At 35.2% G+C, this 22,097-nt stretch overlaps 2 protein-coding genes across 2 annotated transcripts; one reads left to right on the top strand and one right to left on the bottom strand.

Moving 5' to 3' along the window:
• Positions 1-1,170: 1,170 nt before the first annotated feature.
• On the bottom strand, positions 1,171-3,048 carry LOC149383767 (RING/U-box superfamily protein). Its single transcript, XM_089628395.1, has 3 exons — positions 2,739-3,048; positions 2,528-2,591; positions 1,171-2,413 (listed from the first exon to the last, which is right to left on the bottom strand). Exons 1-3 carry the CDS (start codon positions 2,814-2,816, stop codon positions 1,569-1,571), a joined length of 987 nt encoding a protein of 328 aa, XP_089484521.1. The 5' UTR covers positions 2,817-3,048; the 3' UTR covers positions 1,171-1,568.
• Positions 3,049-14,540: 11,492 nt separating this feature from the next.
• On the top strand, positions 14,541-16,530 carry LOC149383766 (uncharacterized). The gene is made up of 4 exons (XM_089627908.1): positions 14,541-15,030; positions 15,297-15,787; positions 15,871-15,955; positions 16,502-16,530. The coding sequence occupies exons 1-4, from the start codon at positions 14,541-14,543 to the stop codon at positions 16,528-16,530; spliced, it is 1,095 nt and encodes a 364-aa protein (XP_089484034.1).
• The last annotated feature ends 5,567 nt before the right edge of the window (positions 16,531-22,097 follow it).

Raw genomic sequence — 22,097 nt, 5'->3', positions numbered from 1 at the left:
TCTACCAACAGATGCAACACAAACCCCACTTTCATTTTTTTTTTCTTCTTCTTGTTCTTTTACTCTCTTCCCATATCTGTTTTCCGGACCATGAAAGATGGGAAGTCCTGGACACTCAGAGACACAGAACTGATTCCTAGTTTTTAATGTGCCTTCTATGCTTTTTGCTAGAAGAAAAGAGATCACCCACGGTTGTTAGGAAAAAATAAAGACATTATTGACAAAGACATACATAGCTGAAATGAAATTTTATGTCAGAGACAGACCTTCAATAGATGCGAACATCAAATACTTCTGATGCTATAGAAGAGCTAACAGATCACCACAGTTAACTCGAATTTGAGATATAACCCAATTCTATTGGCACTGAAAGGCACATCTCATTTGTAACTGCCATAAGTTTATAACTGCTATAAAGTCGTTTACTAAACCATCAATACCTAAGACATGTTGGTCTAGTAGTTAGGTTTTCGGATTATATTCAAGATGTCCAGAGAAATTGCTAGGTTTTCCAGTTCACAATGTTGTGGGCTCAGCCGAGGGACCTACGGACAACCCTTTCTTTTAATAAAAGAAAAAGAAAAAGAAAAAAGATTTACCAAACCATCAGTTTCCATAAATTTTATACCTCTCATTTAAAACATAAACTACGAGTCACAATCGATTGCCTCTACCTTAATCCATCGAACCTAAATGATTTAAAACCAACATGATAAAAGTAAGAAACAAGCAGAAAACTCAAAAAATACGCGCAAGTTTCGAGCTATTACCCTTACTGCCAGAAGACACAACTCCTAAACCTGAATTGAGATATATTCAAATACTCATCTGGGTCAACACCACTATTGTCAAACTGCAATGAGTCACAACTCTAAAAATAGAAATTGGGGAAAAAAAAGTTATTCAAATATATAGGAAATGTTATCTACCTCTCTTTGAGATAGATTATCCAAGTCAGCCTGGATAGCCTATTGATTGACATGAGAAATATGTTTTTCGCCTATCTAATATCTGTGTTATAACATCAACCAAGCCGTTAGAAAAAAGAATGCCATCATTTGAAGTTAGCAGATAAAGAATCACCAGACTAAGAAAAAAAAAAGGTGAAAAAAACGGCACTGAATAAGAAGAATAATATCCATAAAACACTTTATAGAAACTAGGAGCACGTAAAACAAAACCACAACGTAGCGTATTATTATTATTGTTCCATCATGTATTGAATTTCTATACCACCATATCTATTCACATACCAACCATCGAGTCTTCTACATTAGTAGCACATTGTACCAAACAGATAAGAACCAGGAACACCAAGAACCAAACTCAAGAGCGAAACACAGCTCAATTCTCAAGTCCTCAAAACCCGTTGTGCCCACTTATCTAACTAAAGCTAAAAACGACGATCAAAAGTCTGAGAAAGACCACAAAGCCACAGCACAAAAACAGAACTAGGACCGACAATGGAAAGCAAAAAAAAAAAGAGTAAAAAATCCCATAAAAAAGGTACATTTTCTTCTTCTTTTTTTTTTTTTTTTACTGAAAAAGGAAAGAACTGACCGACCCACTTAAGTCCTCGTAAACATGCTGCAAGAACGCGCGAGCCGGACCGCCAATCCTCCGCCGCCACGTCCTCCTTGCTCTGCCGCCTGAGCGGGGTTGTTGTGATCGTACGGCTTACGGCAGCCGGGGCAACGCCCGTCGTCCTCGATGATCCTCTTGTAGCAGAAGAGACAGAGCCGAAACCCGCACAGGCACGGCAAGAAGCTCGAGTCCGTCATGTCCAAATCCTCCGTGCATATCGGGCACGAAGACGGCACCGCCGCGCAGCCGTAGTGTTGCTGTTGCCGGTGGTGGTGGTGGTGATCGGATATCGGCATGCTGAGCTGCTTCGCCAAGTTGGGCAGGCTCTGGGGGCGACACGTGTCGTCCGGCCTCCACGCCCTCCGCGGAGGCGCCGCCGCCGTTCCGGAATCCGGCTTCGGCTCCGGCGGAGACTCCTCGGCCGCGGCGGCGGCGGTCTTGTCCTCGGCGGCCAAGGCATCGGCCACGGCCTCCCAGTCGTCCAAGCAGTCCTCATCATCTTCTTCCTCTTCAGCGCTGATGCTTCCGGAGCAAAACCTGCCGCTGAATGATGACGAGGACGAGGATGAGGACGAGGACGAGCCGGTGAAGTTCGTCCCCGAGTCGTTCCCGCCCAAAACGCTGCTCGCCGGACTGGTAGGGCTGTTCGAGAGCGACTCCGAATCGCTGTCGTTGTTGTTGTGGTTCTCCGGGCTCTCTTTGCCCCTCGGCCTGATCTCCAAATTCCCCAGGGATTGGTTGTTCTCTTTGTTTCCCGTTCTGGATCCTCCTCTGTCGCCGCGGAGGATGTTAGGATCGTCCTTACAGCACTTGTTGTTCTTCGCGGTTCCTGATAATGGATTCGAAATGATATATTGAACGACAAACCGGAAAAAGCCCCAAAATTTAATCGCAATAGAGGAGGCAATAGATAACAGACGACGAATTAGATCAAATATCGTACCTTGCGAGAGCCATTGTTCGCGGCGAACATCGAGCTTGCACTGCTTCAATTTCGCGGTCCTGGCCTGGAAAAAGTCGCAATATAGCAAGGCAAACGAAAAAAAAAAAAAAAAAAAATTGAACCTTTGAACGACAAGAACTTCGAAGAACGATAAAGAAAAGAGCGATAATGAAATTGAAATCGAAATTGAGATTGAAATCGAGAGAATTACCCTCTTCTTCTTCCCCATGTCCTTCGAGTTAAACGCCGCCGAGGGAATCGAAGCGTTCGCAATCGAATCGGAAACCATGGCTGATAAATTAATCGAATTTCAAAAGATTTCCTTCGAAGAAGATAGAAGATATTATCCGCCTCAAAAACCCTTGCGAAAATCGGAGAAGAACAGACAGATTGATTAATGTAGAGAGAGAAATTGCGCGTTTGTGTGTTCGTGTTCTTGAGAGAGAAAGTGAATGGATAACGGAAAAAACTCTGCTCCTCTCGCCTCTTTCTTTTGACACTGAAAAATCAGGACCCGAATTAGTTTATATATATAGCCGAAAGTTACAAAAACACCCTCAGTTTCGGCTCAATTTGCGAGATTTGCCAACGCGGCGTGGAGGGTTTGGGTGAGAAGCCGAGAGGGATATTTGTTAGGCATCAGGGTTCTTGTTGTAAAGTCATACAAAGGGAGACAGTACGACGACGTTTTAGTGTCTCCTCAACGATTTGAAAGAACGTCGGTGATTTTAAAATTTTCTTACTTTTGCTTCTGTTTTTTTTTTTATTTTGCGCTAAATAGTCGCTGAATTGTTATAGTTAATTTGTTTTGGTCTTTAAATGTTATATTTTTACATTATAGTCTTTAATCTATCAATTCTGTAGTTTTTTTTTTAATATAATCTACACATATATAAATTAAATAAAAATTTACACACAACTAAATAATCTGTTTATAATTTTCAAAGTATCATCAAGATTAAATTATACTATAATAATCTAAAATTGTTTCAATTTTGTTTAGTGTTTTGAGTGTAAAAATAATTTACTTACTTTATTTTATAATGTTAACGATATATTTTAGTTTATAATTTTTTTAAAGTTATTTAGGTAATTAAAATGTTACAAAATCTATAGATTATGCACCAAATTAAATACTCTAAATGTGTAAGTATTGAAAAATAAATTTTAAATCTAAGTATTGAATACTTATATAAAACTAAAATGAATTATTAGAAGTTAAATGACAGACAACTAATCTTCTTTCTCATGTTATTTGCGCTTTGGCACAAATGTGTCAGCATTATTCACATGAACGTTTCCAATTGTAGTTTTAATTTAGACCGAGTGATATATGTATATATATTTTATAGCTATTGGCCAAAGGCCAACCAATTTAATTTATTTTTTTAATAGAAAAATATCACCTATATACCAAGCCAAGCCCACTAACTTTATCTATCTTTGGAATTGTGGCTAGACTATATCCCACGTAAACATGTCGTATAGAACAAATTTTACATCTTAATCTAAGTTGCATATCCAACTTTACATCGTGTATTCCTAAATTCCAGTTCATTATATTTAAAATTTAAATGTACTTATCACTTTAACACGATACAAATATGACCTTTATAGTGTAAACTTTTCACGTCGCATCGCATCTCAAAGTTTCTAACTATCCAACTATAATATATATTGCATTTTGTAATTTTGTTAGCTTTATTACATTAAAAGCCAAATATTACATTTTAAAATAAATAGTTAGGCACTATAAATAATTAATATTTTTAGACTCTCAAACTAGTAAAAGTTTCAATTGCCAATAACCAAAATGGCTAAATCACTCTTGCGAAGAATACGACGACAACTAAATATCACTTTTTAACTCAAATAACAATCTACAGTACTTTAAAGGACATACTCAATGTTAGCCAATAAACTACCTCCATTTATAACTTTTGTGATGATCAGGTTGTTCCACTCGGTAAACTCTAATTTGGCATCGCAATATTTTGTGAAGAGGAGCCCCTCCTTAACTGCTAAAGTTTCTTCCGTGATAACATCAAAATCGCTTCATACCAATTCATGACAACCCCACAAACCTGATCATCAGCCATCGATTGGTATCCATCGAGGCATGTCGGGATGTCAATGTCCATTATACATGTTATAGTGACTCAAAGAGTAATAAAGTTGAGCTAATGTTCAACGAAGATACCCCCAACTTTGGTTCTTTGCGATGTAACTCAATCTTATTCGAGCATGTTTTTTAGGAGGCAAAACTCAATTGTACGAGCTCAAACAACCGAGATCATTAAAGAAAAATCAATGTTCGATAACTCAGTCAGTTGAAGAAATAATAATTTTAGTACTTTAGTTGGTCGAGGCTACATAAAATATGGACATCGAGAGTTACTTCGCAAACGAAGCATAACAGAGCATCAACGGTTACTTCATAAGCACTTATCTCATCTAACTCCAAAGATACTTAGAACACCGCACAAAAGCTAGCTATTTAGTTATCTATTTCAAGTAGTGGAATGTAACTCTCGCTACATGTCTATTTAAGGCTCCTTTGAAGCTTGGATGACAAAGGAGGTTAAGTGATTTTTGCACTCAAATATTTATACTCGCTTAGAACACAGTGACAAAATACACTAGGAAGGCATACGATAGGATGTAGCCATAATTCGTTCTGAACCTCTATAATTTCGTGTGTTCATTATGTTTATTATTTCAGCATTTGATTACGACTACCAATTGAATCTTCATTGTTGGTAATTTTCAGCCGTCAACAATCTCTATGATATCGGGGACTTGAAAGCGTGCAACTTGGAACTCTGAAATCCATTGCATTGCTTCATACTATTGTCTATCCACGTATCCTTACAATAGACTAGGTTACTGCAAAAAAAATCCAAAAATAAGAAATAATAAGTTATGTCAATATCAAAATGACAAGATATACATGAACAGTAATAATCCAAAAAATGAAAATAAATTGTGAATATATATATATATATATATATATATATATATAATATCAATTAAAACATAGTAACTATATATGATTTTCAACTCGTTGATAAAACAATATGAATCTCCTATAAGTGAGGACCGTGAATATTTTGAAGTGAAAAAAAATATCCGAGAAAAGTAAAGGCTTCCGATAATTTGGTACACGAAAATATCTCATTTAAGATATAGACCGAACTAAATATTGATGCTCTTACTGTCTTACACATCTTGAAAGATCAAAGGTTTTAAAATTGATATAACATAATTGAAATGTAACAAACTCATATTACTAAAACGAGATTAGGCAAAATAAGTAACGAGGGTAAAATGAGGAAAATAATTGGGTTTTTTTTTTATCGAAAAGGAAAATAATTGGTTATTGGATATTTATTTAGCTTTGTGCAAACTTTAATTATTTATTATACTTTTTTTTGGGGTCAAAATGTAGTTATTCTCTTATTAATCTCTAATACTATAGTATGAATGAAAGTCTTGTGTGGCTAGGTCCGCTAGGACACGGATGCTTTTACGTGTATGGTTCTTCTATTGTTGGTGAGAATAATTTTATGGCAATATATTGATAGGCTCCTATAAATACGCTATTTATAGTTTTATTTTATATATAGATACATAGAATACTCTCTTAGCCAAAAATAAATAAAACTTATATGTCAAATAAATAACTATAGTCAACTTTCAAAAAGTCCAACCAGCTCATTTTTTTTCTCCCTTTCTTCAGATTGTAATGTCATAAAGTAGGTTAAGGATATTAAAAAGATGACTAACCAATTTTTTTTATCATTATAATCCAGGAGATGGAAATGCAAACTTTTAACTTGTTCCAATTATGATACGTTTACCGTTTCGTTAGTTTATATATAATTTTACAAGCACCACCAATGTACAACTAAGAAATTCATATGTCACATATGTATTATGCACAGAAAGAAATAAAGAATGAAAGAAAAAAAAAATACATATATGTACCTATTTATTTCCTATAAAAAAAATAATGAATAAAGTTTGTAAAAAAAAATATTCAAAGACTTCAAATCCCTTTTGGGGTTTGAAATCTCAAATATATAATTTATGATGGCAACTGGGATTTTGCCACTGCCAAACTTGGGAGGCAAAAAAAAAAAAAAAACGCCAGTTCTTTTTTTTTTTTTTTTTTTTTTGATCGAAAAAAAAGCCAGTCTCGTGACAACAACGACACTCTTTGTCCAATTCTTTTATGGACAAAATTAAGGGAAAATAACACATTTATACCCTGTGTTTTAGTGAAATGTCGACTTTAACATTTGATTTTAAAAAATGTCGAGATCATACCTTCTGTTTAACTAAAATGACGAAATTATACACTGAAATGAAAAATAGTGTCACAAATCTCCCTTTCATTGATATTAACTCTTATATAAGAAAAACAAAATCAAATCCAAAACAGTATCCTAACTTTCAAATTTCCAATTTTGAAACAAAAATAACTTTAAATTGAAATTAAATAATAAAATTCATATCTCCCAAGAGATGACTTCATTCTGTGTTCGAATTGCAACTCTGAATCATGGATTTTCTGTTCGAATCTGTAATTTTGATGATTATCAACTGTCGATTTTTACAATTTTGCCTCTTTTTTGCATTCTTCACGATTTAGAGACTGTTGTTTATTTTTTTAGTTTTTATGTAAATTACATATATGACGCGAATGAATAAAGATAATTGGTGTTTACATATAAATATTATAGTCAACGTCAATGAAAAATCAATAAAAATAAGATTTGTGGCAATGTTGTCTATTTCAGAGTATAAATTCGTCATTTTAGTTAAACAGAGGGTATGCTATCGACATTTTTGAAAACCAAAGATGAAACTCGATATTTCATTAAAACATAAGGTATATATGTGTCATTTTCAAAATTAATGAGAAAAAAATATTATACATCACATGGTGTTAAGTATTTCTTTCATAAATTAAGGTTTTCAAAATGTCAGATAATCGTCTTTCTTATGATAATCAAACAGAAAAAAATAAATATATATATAAAAAAAGATAAAAAAAAGTGTCACACTCAGAAAAAAATATCTATCTTTCAAAGTATCAGAAAAGCGAAAGAAATAAATATCTTCCAGCTTCTGACCCAAAAGTAACAATATATATTGGCTCTTTTGGTGGTGACTCAGCTGTGATATATTCCCTTCTAGACTAGCGTTCATCATCCATAGTCCGTATCAAATAATGTATAGGTAAGATATGCATATATATAAAATAAAAACTTTATATATGATATAAATATTAATTAAAATTAAAGTGTACCTCGTAGACGCTTTTCAGTCAAAAATTTATGGCAGCAACTTGCAATCTTAAACTGAAACTGTATGCAGTTTTCATTTCAGGATAATGTTGTTTTGGATAAACATGACACACACTCTCTCTTTGATGATTGGATGTGATCATGTGACAAAGTTAAATTACAATATTGATTCCAATTTTAAAGTGAGTTTACAAAAATGGATCCAAACGGTGAGGGTTCATATCTTAAGCAAAACGACATGAAAATCTTCTTGTCCGAGTATACTCACCATTAATAAAACTTTTCTTATTGAATTTTTTGTAATTTGTTATGAAAATTCAATGTAATTAATTGTGTATTATACGTTATGAAAAAATATATAAAAATAACAAAATTTACACAGATGTAGAGAAAAGAAAATAAGAAAAAAAAAAGCACCAAAACATTTTGTTTTGTTTTTATTTATTGCACGGTGTATTTTATTAGATTAAGAGAACACACTAGAAACTTGAAGATACAAGAACATAGCATCTAAAAATCGATAAGGACTTAGGTTATAATGATTTTAATTCTAAAAACAGGTGATCAGTTATTTTATGCACATTTTTTTATAAAAACGAAAGATATAAAAAACATTAAAATTTGTAACTAATCTTTCGAAAAGACTCACAATAACTAATAGAAAGAGATCAAATCAAATGCAGTATGATGACAATGAAAAAGATGTCTTCATTCGGTATAGACTAAAACTTAACAAGATACGTTGTGAGCCCTAACGTCCCAACACATCCGTACTTAGTAATAGTGTGTGCCACGAGTCACGACTAATTACTTTGATTTTACACTAGAGCTTCAGATAAATAGTTTGGTAATAATTATGAGGGGGCGAATCTCAAGGCTCTATGTGAGTTTAAGACTTATCACTATAATTTGCGCCTTGAGACATTTGTTACCATAAAAAAAAAAAAAAAAAATCTTTTACAAGGTTAAGGCAATTGACGAATAATTCCATTATCGCATGTTTGGAGTGTGATATTTAACATAGCTTAATTAGTAATTTCACACTACCTCCAAAGTGGAGGTTGTAAGTTCAATCCCCATTGACGGCAAAGCAGTCCTTAAAAAAAACATGTTTGGAGTGTGTGTGTGATACACGCTAAGTCTCCTCTAGACTTCTTGGGGGACCACATGAGGATCGAATTCGATCTTCGATTAGCATCGGGGACTCGCTTGAACCTTGGCAACATGGTTCTTCGGCCATTTGAGATTAGCCTATGTATTTAAGCCGTTATAGATTTATCGTCTTATAGATTTATGATTTCTAGTGAGAAACTTTAGAGATCCGAGCTTGTAGTCTTCTATTTTAATAAGTGAATTTTTTCATTGAAGGTCAAGTGCATGTAGTCTTTTTTATTGGGTGAATCGCTTGAAATTTATATTTATGTGTATTTTATTTTACAAAAAATTAGGAAAATAGCCAATTTATACTTTTGACATTATTAAATAGCCAACGTTTGGTAAATCTTAGATAAATAGTCATAAATAATGACGTGACCTAATATAGGTGAGTATTTATCTAAGATTTACGTTTGTAAATATATGAAAATGACTATTTACCTAAAATTTACCAAACGTTGGCTATTTAGCAATATCAAATATTTAAATTGACTATTTTCCTAATATATCCTTTATTTTATGCTCAAGCTCAAAGATGGATTCCCCTTTGTTTGACCATCTTTTATTACAAGCGGTCAGCCTGTAATTTGAAGTGGACATTATCAAGTTCCTTCTTTTCAAAATTAATATTCATATACCTTATTATTTTTATTTCATATGTATCTTTTTTACATTGTTATGTTTTCCTTGTTATTTATATTTATATTTAACTTTTTTTATTGTTTATAATTTATTTAACTTTTTTTACACTGTTTACAGCTTCATTTAGGCTAATGAAAAAATCATCTGAAATGAAAATGAGATGTTTATAATGGATTAAAAGTGTGAGCTATTCTAAAATAATTACATCCTTCAAATCTCAAATGATGTATTGTGGAATTTCCCAAATTTCAATAGTAAATTGACTTATTTTTGGGCTCAGACCGTCTGACACAACAAAAATATTGGGTTGGGCCAATTGGCCTGGAATCAAAGGGTCTACTACATATTACATTCAAGAAGCCCAACTGGGAAAGTTACAAAAATAATGATTTTAAGGTGCAACATTTGTAATATATCAATTATTTAAAATCCTTCGAAAAATAGTATTTTTTCAAACAACAAATACTTATTTTTTATATAAATAAAATTATAGACAGTAAATAAATTAAATAGAGTCCAAAATAAAAAAAACAAATATTTTTTTATAAGCATTGAGAAAAATTACTATTTACAACTTAAAAATGCTATTTAAAGAAGAAAAAAAAATTAAGCACTTACGATAAAAATATAAAATCGGCTATCAAAAGCAATTATCACAACAAATAATAGCTTTAACAGATGGATTGGTCACTATTTTCTTTTTCTTACTATTAAGTCCGTTTAAATTTATGGAATAATTTATCCCAAAATTTATCCTAATTATGTTGTGAAAGGATTTGAGAATTGGGGAAGAATATAGAGGAATGAAGATGAACTGTATGACGATTTTCTTCATTAACTAATTCAGTCAATCGATCTGAGTTTTATATCACTTATATTGTAGGAACTAACTCTAACTAACTTTAACTATGATTACATCAATTATAGCTAACAGACTACACTAACGCATCTTTGATTAAGCATAATCAATTATTCTTCATGTGCATGTAAGCGCCTTCCTCTCTTACTCGTCAATTGCTTCCTGCACACGACAATTCTATCTTCATCTTCTAGTGACTTTGAATGACTCTCCTATTATGTGGAGTCTTGAGTTTCATCTCACTATTGTCTAGAAGTTCTCTAGCCGTCACATATAAAGAATAACATTATACAAGAAAAATCTAAAAGTAAGCACCACTAAACGAAATTCAATGTAGTGTATATATACATCTAATTTGTTCTATTTGTTTTTATTAGTTTGTATAGAATAGCGTCATCTGCAAAAATGAAATACGTTTCCGTTAAAGGACCAAGCTCTTGTTAATTACATATATATATATATATATATATATATATATATATATTTTTTTTTTTTTTAATATTTACAAATTTCCATAAATCAAAATTTTCATATTCCATTTGGCTCTCCTCTCAATTCCAAAGTCAACTATAAAAAGCTAGGGATTATACCATAAATGTGACTTTCTCATTAATTCTTTACTAAAATTAATAAGTCTATTTTAATCCAAAAGTATGACTATCGATTTTGTGTATTTACGTTTTTAATCATTTTCTTCTCTCTCTCATGCGTGGCTGATTTTTTTTTGTTTTTGAGTTGTTGAATCCTCACGGTGTTCACTTTCGTTCTCTTTTAAGATTTTATTAATGTTTTTTTTTCATTTGAAGAATCTGAGAGTTCGTTTGAATATTTATTGACATTTTGTTAATTTATTGACATGAATGTCAATAAATCTTCAAAGATTATGGGAATTCGTTTGAAGATTTTGGGTCTGTTGAAGATTTATCGACAAAAATATCAATAAATCTTAATTCCCATATTCTTCAAATGAAAAAAAAAATCTTCAAACGGTTTTATTCCCCGTGAAGATTCAGCAACTATAAACATGCATGAGAGAGAGAGAGATAGAATAAGAAAAGGGATAAAAAGGTAAATACACAAAATGAAAAATTATACTTTTAGATTACAATAGGCTTATTGAATTTTGGTAAAAAAAATTATTGGAAAAATCATACTTGTGCTATAATCCCAAGAAGTTAAAGTCCTATCTCTCCTTGACACCTTCACTTATGTGAGCGTTGTCTTGTAGCCAGGCACGAATTTACATGAGGCCTAGTGACCTCTTCAATTTTTTATTTACATTTACATTTTTGACCCATTTCTAAATTTTATTTAAAAAAATTTAACTTAAAAATTTACAAATTAGTCTCATCTAAGATTTTGTTTTTCAAATTTGTCCCTCCTGAGTTTTTTTAAAAAATTTATCCCTCATAGTTAGTTTTTTCTTAGCTCCGTCACTGGTTGTAACCCAAGGCTTTTGATGTTGAAGCCCTAAAACAAAGTTAGATCATGTGAAGTTGGACTATCATTTCAGTTTCACTTCACCACAAGCTTGTTGTGGACCCAAGTAATATTCCTAAGCGTACGTTTCTCATCAACATCCAAGTCAAATAATTTCAACCATATCTTGGCAAGAACAACAAAGTATTACTCACATTGTCACAAACATCTTTTGTAATGCTACAAGACACCTAACACATCAAATGATGGCAATAAGTATTGAACTTTACCATGAGCCCTAATTGTATAACATCATCAGGGAACATGTAGGTTGTTAAAATTTGCCATCAACTAAAATTATATGTTCGACTTTGAGATTTAGGCTTGATATACACACGGCGAAAAGTTCACGCTACTACTATACTATGAGTTCCAAACCTTGCTGCTGACACAAAATTTGACCCGCTAACCTATTTATTTTTATTATTTTAAGAGTTAATGGTGGCATAAATACTCATTATTTTAGAGTAGTGTCACTTTAATGCTTTATCTTTTTTTTTGTTTTCACGGGAAAAATACTCAATGTTTGTTTTGAGTATCTCCGTTGCTACTCCGGGGTTTATATTAACAGATATCCTACGTATTAGTTATTATTATGATAAATCACACTCATGCCCCCTGAACTCAAGGGTCGGTAACGAACTGCCCCCTAAACTCGAAAAAGTCACAAAAAATCACCTGAACTCTCGTTCTGTTAAAGTATTGCCCCTTCTGTCAAAAATATTCTCTTAAAATGAGCACATGACTCTCACGTGATTATTATTTGAAGGAAAAATTAATAATATTGCTTAAATAATTAAATAAATCATTTATTTAAATAAAACCCCAAACCTAACACTAGAACCTTCATCGTCGCCGGGAGAGCCATGATTCCCGCTCCGACGATCGACGTCGTGAGGTTAAACACCGCGCCGGAGATTCCAGAGCCTTGGCCGGACTGGGAACCGCCGCCGACGATCAGGGAGACTGTGAGTTCCAAAGGGGAAGGCTGTGAGGATTGTCAAGAATTTGAGGATTTGCAGGGATTGCCATAGGGCTTTTGAGTTCTTGAGTACAGTTTTGGAGAGGGAGATAATTGTGAGGGATAAGAATAGGTATCATAGGTTTTGGAATGGCGTTTGTAATTGTGGTGGTTTTTGGTGATTTCAACTCCCACAAATTGATTTTTCATTGAGTAAACCTCAGAATTCAGAGCATACCACACAAAAATTAAATTTATGAATTACCAAGACAAAAAATGAAAGGAAAAAAAACCAACAATACAGTATTTAAATAGATAAACTTCAGTACATGAATATCAAATTTATTTTTAACATAGCCTAATTTCTCGATTAAATTAAAGGAAATCGAATCGATGTCCGAGCCAATTCAAAAAGGATTTCATATCAGTCAACAATCAAGATACTATAAGCGAAAAACAATAATAAAACCCTAGAATGGGTGAGAGGAGAGTACGGACGATGAAACGCTGGTAGAACTTGCGCTTAAAGTGCAAAACGACGTCGGAGCGAGAGGCCATGTGAGGAGGGATGAGGACGTTTGACCAATAGTCAGCCCATCGTGGATCGTTGTCGTAATCGTAGGCCGCCGCCGCTATTCTCTTCAGAGCCTGTGGGTCTTCTCTCTCCTCTCCCATTTCTAGATTATCACCGCCGCCGCGAATTCTCTCTCTCTCTCTCTATCTCTCTCTATCTCTCTCTCTCTCTCTCTCTCTCTCTCTCTCTCTCTCTATCGATTTCTTCGAAACAAAGACTTGAAGTGGAATCTCAGAAGAAGAAGGCGAATATGATGAATGAAATGACGATAATAGCCCTGAATTCTACTCTTTTTCGCTTGCTTAATACCACGTCGTTTAATACCATATTTTAATTCCATATCTTGTAGGATTCTATTAATTAAACATGTTTTAAATCACATTTGATATACACGTCACCAAAATTTTAACAGAGTTAGAATAAATTTGACGGAAAGGGCAACGCCGCAGCAAAACAATAGTTCACGACAATTTTTGTGGAAATTTCGAGTTTAGGGGGCAGTTCGTTACCGACCCTTGAATTCAGGGGGTATTCTTGTAATTTATCCTTATTATTATGCTAATACTCAATTTTTTAATTCAAATTTCGTATTTATTAATTATTAACATGTTTACTAACTTAATAAAATAAAACCTGTTATAAAAAAAAAACCTAAAAACCTAAAAATCCCAAATAGACAGCACAAAACAAAAAATCTAAAAAGCTAAATATCGAAATCGAGCGTGAAGAAGAGCTTAGGAACAAAGATGGAAGACGAACATGGAAGTGGGAACGATGAAGAGTTTCTGTTGGCTGAGGAAGAGTACGGCGACGAAGGCGACGAAGAGGAAATGCCGAACACGCAGAACACGGTGAATGATTCGGACTAGCGTACGGTCGTCGATGAAGTATGCAATAACGACCAACATATTGACGAAAGCGAAGATTATGATGGCTTCAGGTCTAGGAGTGACCTTGATAGCTTGTGCAACGAATGAGAAGAATATGATGGCGTGAGGCGGAGTCGAAGACAATACAATCCACGGTCAGGTATGGATGGTTTCACATTCAAGCTTGGAATGGAATTTCCATCTATTGAAGATTTAAGGAATGTGCTGAGAGAGGTGTTTATAAAGGAAGATAGAGAATTCAAGTTTTTGGCAAATGATCAAAATAGACTAAGAGCTAAGTGTAAAGGAAAGGGATGCAAATGGCTTTTGTATTCTCTGGTTCAGGGATTAGACACCAATACTGTGAGGGTGAATACTTTGATAGACAATCACGAGCGTGGGATAGTCTTCGAAAATAAGCATCTGACGAGCCTGTGGTTAGCGAAGCATTTTTTGGAGCAATTTTGGCTTAATCCGAACATGGATTATCAGAGCTTCAAAGACATGACTGCCATTGCAAAACTGAGAAACGTGACGAAGACTATGTTCTACAGGGCCAAGAAAAACGCTAGAGACATGTTGGAGGGGTCGGTGAGAGATCAATATGCCATCCTCGCGGACTATTGCAAGCAACTAACATCCACCAACTCAGGTTCAATTCTAACTTTGAATGTTCAATTCTAACTAATTATGGTATTCTAATATAAGTTGATATGTTCATTACTAATTTTGAGCGTTATCAACTGCTAGGTTCAAGTGCTATACTGAAAACAACTCTAATTAATGAAAAAATAGTATTTCAAAGGGTATACATCTGTTTAGAAGCTTGTAAACAAGGGTTCAATAAAGGGTGTCGGCCAATCATAGGCTTGGATGGCTGCTTCTTGAAGGGGTATTGCAAGGGTATGCTTTTGGCAGCAATATGTATTGACCCTAACAATTCACAATTTCCTGTTGCTTTTGCTGTGGTTGAGAAGGAAAACGCATCGAGTTGGACTTGGTTTCTAGAGTTGCTTAGTGAAGACCTTATTATTCAGAATCCAAGCAGATTCACGTTCATGAGTGACAGACAAAAAGGCTTGGAAAATGCATTGGGAGAGGTCTATCCGGGAGCTGAGTTCAGATTTTGCGTGAGGCACCTTCACGCTAACTTCAAGCAGAAGCATAGTGGCTTGCTTTTGAAGCAAATGTTGTGGGGTTGTGCTCAAGAAATGACCCGTGTAGAGTTTAGTAGAAAAATGGGTGTGCTCAAGGAAGAAGATAAGAAGGCGTACGAATGGCTCTGGAAGAAGGATCCCAAAGAATGGAGAAAATCACATTTCAGAGACACTGTGAAATGTGATATGCTAGTGAACAACTTATGTGAAAGCTTCACTGCTGCAATAATGTCTGCCAGAGACAAGCCGATTGTAACCTTACTTGAGAAGATAAGATTTTGGCTCATGTGTCATTTTTCCAAAAAAAATAAAAATTAGAGGTTCAAAAATGGAAGCACGAAGTTGGAAAACGTATCATGGATGTCATTGAGAAGAACAAGGGACAAGCCAAGTATTGTCAGTCAACACAAGCTGGTAATGGTAAGTTGGAAAGAGAGAAACAGAAGCAACGATGAGTCTGCTCCCGAACATGCCACAAAACTGTCAAGGAAAGGCCAACAAAATCGTTGTGGCAACTGCAAGAAGCTAGGACACTCAAAGAAGACATGCCCCGATCCAATTGTAAAACATGCATGTAATTTAACCTAAAATTGATTTGTCACTATGTTTGATTTGCTTTATCTTAACATTAGCTCGTGACTATGCAGATTAAACCAACAACAAAGAGGGGCTGACCACCTAAAAGTGACCCTAATCCTGAAACAGTAAAGAGAAAAGAGAGAATGTTGATATAGAAAGCAAGAGAGGCTTCGTCATCAAACGCAGCACCATGAGCAGCAACATTTTATGTTTTAGAGCTGCTAAAACTGCTATTTTTTTGTGACTACTTAATTATTGAAAAGCTAATATAATAGAGCATACATATGACAAGAAACATGCTCTTTTTTGTGACTACTTAATTATTGAAAAGCTAATGTAATAGAGCATACACATGACTAGAAACATGCTCTATTTTGTTATATGTAGGTCCTGTTACAATGAAACTCTATATGTGAAACTCTGTTACTGATATGGAAAGCTATTTTAAAAGCTAGCCATTTATGAGCATATTCTGATTTGGAGGTCTGTTTTGAAGCTAGAGGTTTTTTTATAGCTGTTTTGACATGCTCAGCTAGTTTGTTTTGAACTCCAAAATCAAAAGATGTATGTCACAATTCAGTACAAAATCTCCAATTCATTATCATCATAAAGCTTAGTACAACACCAGCACTACAGATTCCACTTACACAACAAAAAATACAACAACTTCAAATCATTAATCTTTTATTAGACGATCATATAAATTACAAACAAAATAGTCAACAATCCAGGCATAAAAGCAGCCATAAATGATCTCTAATTTATCATTTGGCAGTTCGAACATCGTCGGTCTTCAACACCGCACCTGAGTTTTGCATTCTCGAGTTCCAAAGTGTTCAATCTTCGCAAAAGTCCGGGACTGACTTGCTTCGATCTGTCGCAAATTTCCGGGTCCACCCAACTAAAATACGAACAACCACCGTTGATCTGTAGAAAAAAAAAATTGATTTAAAAAAAAAAAACTAACATAACCTCATTCCAAACCGAACATCCATTTAATTCTGTAAAAACTCAAAAGAAAAAAACTCACTTTTCTCTTGTAGCAACTTCTAAACCTCCTTCCGGGATTCGAAATCGTCCACGACGTTTTCTCCGTCACTGGAATGCCACAAAAACTATTCTATGACGAAATCCTCTTACTTGTGCTGCGATTCTTCCCATGCGATGAGGACGACCACTGCTCATCAGCCATTTCCGATTTCGGAGAAGCAATCACCAAAGAAGAAAAGAAGAAAGAACCACGCAGGAAAAAAATGAGATACTACCCTAATTCTATGAAATTGGGGCTTTTTAAAGTCACCTTATTTAGTTTGTTTTCTTTTAATTATTTTATATATAAATTAATTCATTTTTTAGTTAAAAACATATTTTTGTTTCTCATTTCGAAAATGCCACATAGGATATATGTTAATATAAACTCCGGGGTAGTAATGGAGATACTCAAAACGAACATTGAGTATTTTTCCCGTGAAAAAAAAAAGATAAAGCATTAAAGTGACACTACTTTGAGTATTTATGTCGCCATTAACTCTTATTTTAATTTACAAGTCAATGATTATTATTTACAATTCAACAATAATGTTCAAATACAAATATATAAACTTATAGGGACTTGAATTAAATAATAGTAATTGAAGATTTTTTTTTTCCAAAATCAATGATTTTTTTTAATAAACTCATAATTTGTATATATATATATATATCAACAGATTCATAATATATGATATCGATGTCAATAAAAACTGATGTTGATATATATTTACGGGGTCCACTCTTACATTTATTGTAATTATACTTTTGGTTGATTTTGGGACATATATTCAATTTTGCTAATACTTAGAGATCCAATTCCCAAATATTCCCATTTTCTTTGTGGAAAGTAGCTTGGGTGGCCCACTAGGCCCGCAGATTTTATGTGAGCCCAAGAAAATGATCCGGTCCAGTGACTTAAGATTCTGTGGCACTCACCAATGTATCACATTTCTGTAGTGTCCATTTTTTCACCATTGTCTATTGAGAACTAGTAATAAAAGCAATATAATATAGAGTTTTGTAAATAAGTAGTCACCTAATGGGGAGTCTTTTAAAATAATAGCCAAAGTTTGTGTTATATTAAGCAATTACTCAAATAATTTATAATGTGCCTAAAACACCCTCAAGCAGACGCTTTAACGAAGTCCACAAAATCATGGTCTATGTCTTGGAACAAATCGAAAGTGACGAACCCTAGAATTCTATAACCAAATCTCTTCTCTATCTCCGGTCATAACCACCATTGTGGATTTGCGAACCTCGCCGTGGAGAACAATGACTTGCCGCGATATCTCAGTGACCGCAATCCTGTTTTGGATATACCTCGCTGGAAAGTCCGGGATCTCTTTGAGTTCGCTACGAGCCTCTTTGAGCCCTAGCCTCATCGTCGTCATCGGATCGAAAGATCCGAGTTCTCCTTTGGAAATCGAATTGTTGAGATCAGCTAGATCGAAAGGTCGCGGTGGCTCAATTCGAGCTGGAGATAGATCGAATCGTCGACGATTTGGCTTCGCCTCAGCCAAGGCGAAGATGACGAGTTTTTGCGTATTAAATGTTATAGTTAATCTGATTAACTGTGATGATCCTCCTCCATAAACGATCTCGAACAGCGGCGAGCCCCAGCGGTTAAGGCAATCCTACCGCTCGAAGGTCGCAAACCCAGTTCTGCCTATTAACTGTGATAGTTAATATGATTAATTGTGAAAGTTAATTTGATTAACTGTGATGATCCTCATTTGGAAACGATCTCTAACAGCGGCGAGTCCCAGTGGTTGCGCCGATCCGGCCGTTCGAAGGTCGCAAGTCTAGTCTGCGGATTAACCGTGATAGTTAATCTGATTAACTGTGACAATCTTTCTTCGAAAACGATCTCGAACAGCGGCTTCGCCGATCTCCTCCGCCGTTAAATTTGCAGTCACCGTTGCTGAAATCGGAGCCTCATTTGATGATTTCAGCCCGACCATCCTAGCCAAGAGACCATCGTTTGTCCCAAAACGATGCCGTCGCGGAAAAATGACATCGTCGCCACCTCGTGGTAGCACCTGAAGAAATTAGGGTTCTTGATCCTTAACTCGGCGCCAAATCCGAGGTGGATAGACGGTGAACTCGGATCGCCGGAATATTCTAGGTTTTGGAGGCCGATCTTGCCGAGCCTGAACTTTAGGGGCTGGATACGGATCACAACGATGATGAAGATTCCGGTGATGATTGCTTTTACGACCATGTCAATAATGACGTATTTAATAAGCTTCTTTTTTCTCTTTTGGATTTACTGTGATTGTCGTGAGAATATGATATTCCATATTTTGAAATCCCGAGAATGGGACAAGTCTGGAGAATTTGGTTTCAGAGAATGGCGGTCGGGTTCGGCCACTTAAGGACATAATAGGAATATTATATTGTTGGTTAGTGAATTTGGCTATTTACCTAATTAAAACAATAGTTAGGCTTTTTCAAGGAGAGCTTAATTTGAGTTAGATATCTAGTCCGTTTATAATATATTAAAGTTCTTAAATTATTATTTACTTAAATATGAATTATACATGCTAGGGAATTTGCCCAAAATCATTTGTAGATAACAATGCTCACATAGCTTTATAGGATGGGTTCTCTCTCTCCATCCAAGTTAAATTAAGGATAATTTACAAGAATACACCCTGAACTCTTGGTCGATTAACAATGTGCACCCTCAATTTCGATTTTCAACAAAAATTACTATGAACTATCATTTTTCTTAACTTTTGCCCCTTCCGTCAAAATTTAGCAGTTACCATCCATAAGATACGCACGTTTTAGTCACATGTTACCTCAATTGAGGGTAGAATATTATTTTTTAGTATATTGAATTAATTTTTAATTTTTTCTATATAAAATCTCTCTATCTCTCTCTCTCTCTCTCTCTCTCTCTCTCTCCTCTTTCTTCTTTTCTTCTTCTTCTCTTCCCCCGCGCGATACACACCTGCAACAAAAGGAAAAAAAATTGCTACCATAAATAATCATCACCATCACCACCATAAACATTTCTCTTTCCTTCTTCTTCCTTTCTTCTCTTCGCGCGCCATCACCCGAGCCTCCTCCACCGCGCGCGCTCCAGTCGAAGGAAAAGTGAAGCCGCCGCGAGCCACGGTTACGCCGGATCGGGAAAGGACGTCGGGGAAGGAGCGAGAGCTCACCAAGGAGACTGGATTTTACGAATTGAGCTCACCAAGAAGGCGCGAAATCTCTCTCCTCGGATTGGATTTTGGTTAGGGTTCATGGTTCATATTTTGAGGGTTTTGATTTTGTGTTGATTTATGAGAAATTGATTGCTTTTATTTGGTTATTGAGCTCGATTAATGATGATTATGACTTAGATTTGTGGATTGAATTCGGATTTTCTTGTTTTGGTATGGTTTAGGCCGAAAATGTGATGAGCTAGGGTTGAGAATTCGAATTATGGGGGTTTGATGATTCTGAAATATGTTGATATTTTGGATTGATTTTCTAGCTCGGATTTGCGACTGGAACTGATTTCCTTTTCGATGAAGACGATGCAGGGGGGCCGTCTCAAAGAGGTCCCGAACCCTGGAAGCACCGACGCCCACGAAGAGCTCGACGAACTCCGAGGCCGCGCACGAGAAGAAGGGATATTCTGAATAATCAGCCACCGGATCAAACTCGAGACCAAGGGATCTGGAGCGGGGGCTGGGCAAGGACGGCGAGTCTCACCGGACTGGTTCGCGCAGAGGCCGGGGTTGCTTTGGATCTGGTGCGCGAGCAGAGGCGGAGAACCTGGATCTGGAGCGGGGGCTAGGCAAGCGAAAAAAGAGGAGGCACCGGCGAGCTGTGAGATCAGTCGCGAGACTCGGGCGAAGGGCAAGGAGGCGCCGGCGAGCCTGGAGAGCAGTCGCGCGCGAAGAAAGGGGCGCCGCCGTCGCCGGGGTTGGAGAGAACCGGCGCGCACACCAGCCCGTGGAACTCAGATCCACTGTTTTTGTTTTTTTTTTTATTTCTTAAATAAAATAGAGATTTGATTTAGATTTGAATTAATAATAATAAAAATAAATTGAAATAATAGAGGGTATTTTGATAATTTCATATAATTTAAGTCACATATGATATCCACGTCATAAAATTGTTAACAGAGTTAGTAAAAATTTGACGGAATGGGCAAAAGTGAACACATATAGGAGTTCATAGTAATTTTTGATGAAAATCCGAGTTGAGGGTGCACTTCGTTAATCGAGTAAGAGTTCAGGGGTATTCTTGTAAATTATCCTTAAATTAATTACAAATAACAATATGAAAGTAGTCATTGACGGAGATATCACAAATCTTTTGTTTGGGTACGTGATTGTAGTTTCCTGTTTACCAACCATAGTGACGTGTCGGTGTAAATAATTCCACATAAAAAATAGAATAAAACGTTTCCACAAAGATAGAGCCAAAAGAGCAACAAATGATTACATTGTAGCTACACTTTGCTGGAATGTGAAATTATGAAGGTTCATCAAACTCAAATACACTTTAATTTAGGCCCACCACATGGTTGATGTCCCCTAAACTTATAGTATAATTATTAGAAAAGAAAATTTTTCATTCCTAATGAACTTGCAGGTTCTTAACTAAGACTGAAGAGACTATATTGTCCGGTTCTGTTAGTGGCTAATTCAAAGAGTACAATTACGGCTAACCAAAATTCTGAGCCTTGAATGAACTATTATTACTATTAACATTATTATTTCAAAACTAAGATTTGTTTTATTCGGTTGGTTTTCTTTTAAGAAATACAAACTAATTTTTGTTGCTACATTTGATCAATCAGTTATAATTAATCGAACGTTTTGTTTTTTTTTTTTTTTTTTTTTTTTTGTGTTTTTTTTTTTTTTTTTTTTTTTTTATATCTAAGACACAAAGAAACTCTAGTACTGAGCGCATAAATCATCCCGAATCTCTCTATTAAAGTGATTGA

This window comes from Urtica dioica, chromosome 10, assembly GCF_054948205.1.
Source record: "Urtica dioica subsp. dioica isolate 48M chromosome 10, U.dioica_male_clone48M_v1_H2, whole genome shotgun sequence".
Taxonomy (NCBI): domain Eukaryota; kingdom Viridiplantae; phylum Streptophyta; class Magnoliopsida; order Rosales; family Urticaceae; genus Urtica; species Urtica dioica.
The sequence above is the reverse complement of the archived record's forward strand: the minus strand, read 5'-3'. Positions and strand labels throughout refer to the sequence as shown.